At 39.7% G+C, this 5111-nt stretch overlaps 1 protein-coding gene across 1 annotated transcript; it reads right to left on the bottom strand.

Moving 5' to 3' along the window:
• Positions 1 to 261: 261 nt before the first annotated feature.
• Positions 262 to 1206, bottom strand: LOC142437512 (olfactory receptor 2B8-like). The gene has a single exon (XM_075540639.1). The coding sequence runs from the start codon at positions 1204 to 1206 to the stop codon at positions 262 to 264; it is 945 nt and encodes a 314-aa protein (XP_075396754.1).
• Positions 1207 to 5111: the final 3905 nt, after the last annotated feature.

Below are 5111 nucleotides of genomic sequence, written 5' to 3'. Positions count from 1 at the left end.
ATTATTCACACCATTGTATGTACCTATAGTTTGCTTCCCATCATTGGATAGTATTCCAATACATCACAGACTACAATGTATTTTTAGCTTATTAATTTATCTTCTCCCCTCTTGAAAGAGGCTCCGTGAGGACAAGAATCCTCCCATCTCTGCCACTGACTTGTCCAAAATACTTAGAGCCTGGCATGTGGTATGTCCACATTAAAAAAAAATGGAATTAAGTTAAAAGTAGCACAAGTGCGTGGTCCTGCAAGCTCTGAATTAACTCTCTCTTGAGGCGATGGGACTCCCAACGAATCTCCTCAGGGCGCCCTTGACTTCCTTGTTCCTCAGAGTGTAAATCAGGGGATTCAACAGGGGCGTCACCAGGGTATAGAAGAGCGCGATGCTTTTGTTCACATCCTGGGAATAACTGGAGGGAGGCTGGAGGTACATGGAGATGAGCGTGCCGAAGAAAATGGTCACTACCATGAGGTGGGAACCACACGTCCCAAAAGCTTTTCGCCTCCCCTGAGTGGACTTTATCTTTAGGACTGCGCGCGTGATGTGGCCATAGGATACCAAGATGAGTGAGAGAGGGACCACTAAGAAGAAGACGCTGACAGCAAAGAGTTCAGCCTCGTTGATGGAGGTGTTGGCGCAGGCCAGTTTCAGCATCACTGGAACCTCGCAAAAGAAATGGTCCACTTGGTTTTTACCACAGAGCGGAAGGGTCATGGTCAATGCCGTCTGCACCACGGAATTGCCAAAGCCGATAAGCCAAGCAGTTATAACCAACTGGCAGCAGAGCTGGGGATGCATGATCACCATGTAGTGGAGCGGCCGGCAGACGGCAGCATAGCGGTCGTAGGCCATGACCGACAGAAGGATACATTCCACTCCCCCAAGCCCCAAGGCAATGAAAAGCTGGGTCACACATCCCCCGTAGGTGATGGTCTTATCTTTCCCCTTGAAGTTGCTCAGAGTCTGCGGGACCGTACAAGTAGTCAGACAAAGATCCATAAAAGATAAGTTAGAGAGGAAGAAGTACATAGGGGTATGGAGTCGGGGATCCAGGATTGATAAGAGTATGATGGTGCCATTGCCTACAGAGCTTAAAATGTAGAGGCTCAGGATGACCACAAAGAGAATCGTTTCCAGGTGCGGTCTGCCAGAGAAGCCCAAGAGAATGAATCCCGAGAAGGTGCTTCCATTCGCGGTTTCCATTACGTTCTATCTGTTGGAAACAAGAGGCCTGGGACTTTGTCAAGCTTGTCTACTCCCCTCCCTTCATTCGAGTGTGGGCAGGCATCATCTGATTCAGTGCTTGAGGCGATTTCATAGTCACCTCTTCGTTTCAAAGAAAGGGTGTGATCGAAATAGATACCACATACAGAGCCTGCATCCTGTCACAGCCACCAGATAGATGGACATTTTCTATCGTACAAATAAGATAACGGAGGAGTGAGAAGATTCAGGAACCTTTCCATGGCAACTCGCCCAATGAGTGGTAGAGATAGCATTCAAACAACCGAGGACACTACCCTTTGACAGTTGCATGAATTTTAAAGATAACTTTTCTTATCCCTATATTAAATATACATGTTTTTTCTGAATGTGTTGTAAATCTGTACTTCCCTAATCTCTTGGTGTTGGAGTTCTGTGGAGAACTGAGATATTTCAAAATATCTCCTCAACTTCTATTTTATGTAGACAATATATGGTTTTTCCTAAAGATATATGGAAGATAAAACCTGCCACTTACCTATTTTACTCTGAGTGGAGCAGGGGATTTTAACACATTAACTGATGGAAACTGGTCGCTGCATTCTGTAGTCATGTTTGTACATAGCTTCGACTGGAAATGACTTAAGAGTTTATTGTATTGAAAGCCCACATATACAGAGACCTTATCTTAAATAGTCACCATCAATGCTATTGTTATTTTCAGCAAATAAAACAGAGATCTACATGAAAATATTTAGGGTTTCCCTTTCTCTCTCTTTATAACTATATTTAATATTTAAATTAATTAAAAGAAAACAAATCATTTAATATTTAAATCAATATCTTAATTAACTTAATATTAAAATAAAATAAAAACCCTTTTAATCCCCTCTCTCATACAAACAGTATGAGGGAATTTTAAGAGTAAATATTCACTGAATAAGAGTAAGACAATATGAAGCTCATCAAGATCAGAGACCTTAACTCTCTTGGTAGCCATAATATCCCCTTAATCTAGAAAAGAGATGGGCATATAACAGACTCTCACAAAACAGTATTGAATAAATGGAAATAAAGCAGGTTAAGGGGTTATAGGAAATTACAAACGTGCAAGAACAAAATAAAATATTGGGCAACCTTTATTAAAATACCATTTTACTCAAAAATAAGAATTGAGCTACCTGGAAAATGTGACTCTTTGGGAAAATGAAAATTAATTTCCATTTCATTTTGCAATTTGATCTCATACACTGAACAATGGTAAGCCTATCCTACACTAGAGTCACATGGTAATAAGCAGTCACGAATATTCTCATTTTAGGTTGTTATCTAATGCTATATTGCACGAAAACTTTCAGGACTCTTATAATCGTTCATAAATATCACTTTTTGTGCAAAATCCATGACTAAATCCACCTCTCTGTTCCGTCTTTTCTGTTGGATTCTAGATGTTGTTTTATTCCTCCAGCATTTCTGTGATTGTTTTTTTTGGGGGGAAGTTGTTACTGTGGAGCCAAAGGATGACATTAATTTGGAATAGTATGTTCTAAAATGCAAGAAAATAAGAATTAGGAATTGGTTTCTAAGTATAAATTTCCCATTCATGAACTTTGTGGCCGTTGGCTGTGGATCCCCTGCCCCTCTTCCTGGGCTAGTGTGCCCTCCCAGATGAAAGATGTAATGTCATTGGGCTTTAGCTCTTTACTGAAACTGGTAGTTTAAGTTACAGCCTGCTCGTATTTTGAATAACAGAGAACATTCTAGCACATCCCTGTGACAGCATGGTTCTTAAGTTCAGTGTCTTCCACATTTTCAGGTCTTTTCTCCAAGACATAGAGATCCATAAAACTGGCACTGTCACTAGTTTGTCTACTAAAAGTTGCTGGTACATACCTTTGCTTTTTCTCATTACCTCTGTGTTTCAAGAGTCACAGAGAAAGAGTTTCTCCAGTTTGCCATGATGCCCAGTTGATACCTCTTAAAATGTTTTGAATACTGTCATTGAAATGTCTCATAGCTGTAGTTGAGAATGTCCTTGTGAATGATGTTGTTCTTACTGGTGAATAGAGGTGATCTGAGCCAAGAAAGCATACAGTCTTATAAGAAACATGTAAAATTCATTAGAATCACAAAAGTAGCATTTAGTTGGCATATGCTATTTTAACATAACTTGCAGTATAATTTAACCACACATGCCAAGTTGTAGCAATCCTTTATTAAGGTCTTTCTTAGTCCAAGTTTATAAATGGATTACAATGTGGTCACAGTTTAAGAACAAGGATTATTATTTATAGTGTTCCATTTCTGTTAGTTCTATTGTTGCACGAGTATAAAAAAATCTAAATAGGAATAATTGTTTCCTCTTAGCTGTCAGGAGGCGTTTCCAATGAAGACTTTTCATATATACACACCTTTGTTACAGTCTACAAAGCTGAAACATGAACACAGGTTGCATGCCTATGAGGCCTAACTTGGTTCCGATGGAAGAGTAAATGGTCATGTACTATCACTTCTCATGGGCCAGAGTACTTAGCTTGTCGACAGTTCAGATTCCACTTTCCATGCAGAACTTGACCTAAGTACACAACAAAGACGGTACAGATATCAAATGTTCAAAAACCACCACTGCTTATTTTGTGTCTAAAACATCAGGAGGAAACAAACAAACAAACCTTAGCAGGTATTAGGAAACATTTGAATGTTGGATTAAGAATATAACATTCATGCATAATTAAGATTTCACAGACATCCAACTACCTTCTAGTAAAAACAAAATGGTCTTTAAAGATGACCACCGTCCTATGAAACTAGAATGTTAACATGTTGATGAGACCGTGATTATCAGGCAGATGAAACCAAATGATATTGGTCTCTCAAATACAGCGTTTCAGTGATTACCAAGTGGAAGATTTGGCCCTGGAACTAAGTAAACACGATAGGAGATGAGATCACAAACAGAGTCTTAGAATATATTGAAAACAAATGTAAAATATGCCTTTGAAATATGCCATCCTTGAGCAGAATAGTCCTTGGAAAAGCTTAATCATCAAAGGCAATGAAAGTAAAAATTGTTCCTACAAAGGTTCTGACCAAGGTAACACCAATTCTTTTTTTAAAAATTACTGTAAACACAATTGTGCCATCTCCAGGTTTTTCTAGGAAGACTATCCATCCATTTTATGTGGCATTAGAAGTAGAAATCAGGGCAGACACTGAGTCTGTACCCAAACGATTCATGCTACAAATATCATGGAATTTTCCATGGATAAAAGGTCAATTTCATATCTGAGAGATATTTTTATAAGAAACCAAACTCAAGGTCTATGCCTTAGGGACTGAGGTGTTTCAGGGTGTTTTGATTTTCCAGTGGCCCCAAGAGTGTCCTGATGCTTGTAACTCATTAGCCTCAGTTCAGACATTCAGAGTGTGACTAGTCCCCGTGGGAGGCCTTGGAGAGGTGACATAAGGTGGTCAATCTTTTCCGACCAAATTGACTAGGAATGAGCCTATTGTCTGTATTTAACTTCCATTCCTTGTATTACTAGTGCTGGTTGCAATTTTGTTGTCCATGCTTAAATATTCACCCTATTAGGCAAAATGTGCCTTTCATGTTTAATATTATATGCTTGTGTGATTATAGACTCACTTAAAAAAAGTGAAAAAAATAGTGACCTGTTAGTGACCCTAATAACCTCCTATAGTGATGGGTATTGTCTGTGAGTTCTGTGTGGTCATCACAATGAATTATGGGTTCCAGCAGAGGAGAGTGCGGTGGGAGGGGCGGTTGGTGTCAGAATCGGTGACAGTGGATGGAGCATGGAGGCATGTTTGGCCTTTGCTTTGCGGCACTCTGTCGTGGGTGGGTGTGGAGTTGGACTCTCCACTCTTGTGTATTCAAAGGAGGT

This window comes from Tenrec ecaudatus, chromosome 1, assembly GCF_050624435.1.
Source record: "Tenrec ecaudatus isolate mTenEca1 chromosome 1, mTenEca1.hap1, whole genome shotgun sequence".
Taxonomy (NCBI): Eukaryota; Metazoa; Chordata; class Mammalia; order Afrosoricida; family Tenrecidae; genus Tenrec; species Tenrec ecaudatus.
The sequence above is the reverse complement of the archived record's forward strand: the minus strand, read 5'-3'. Positions and strand labels throughout refer to the sequence as shown.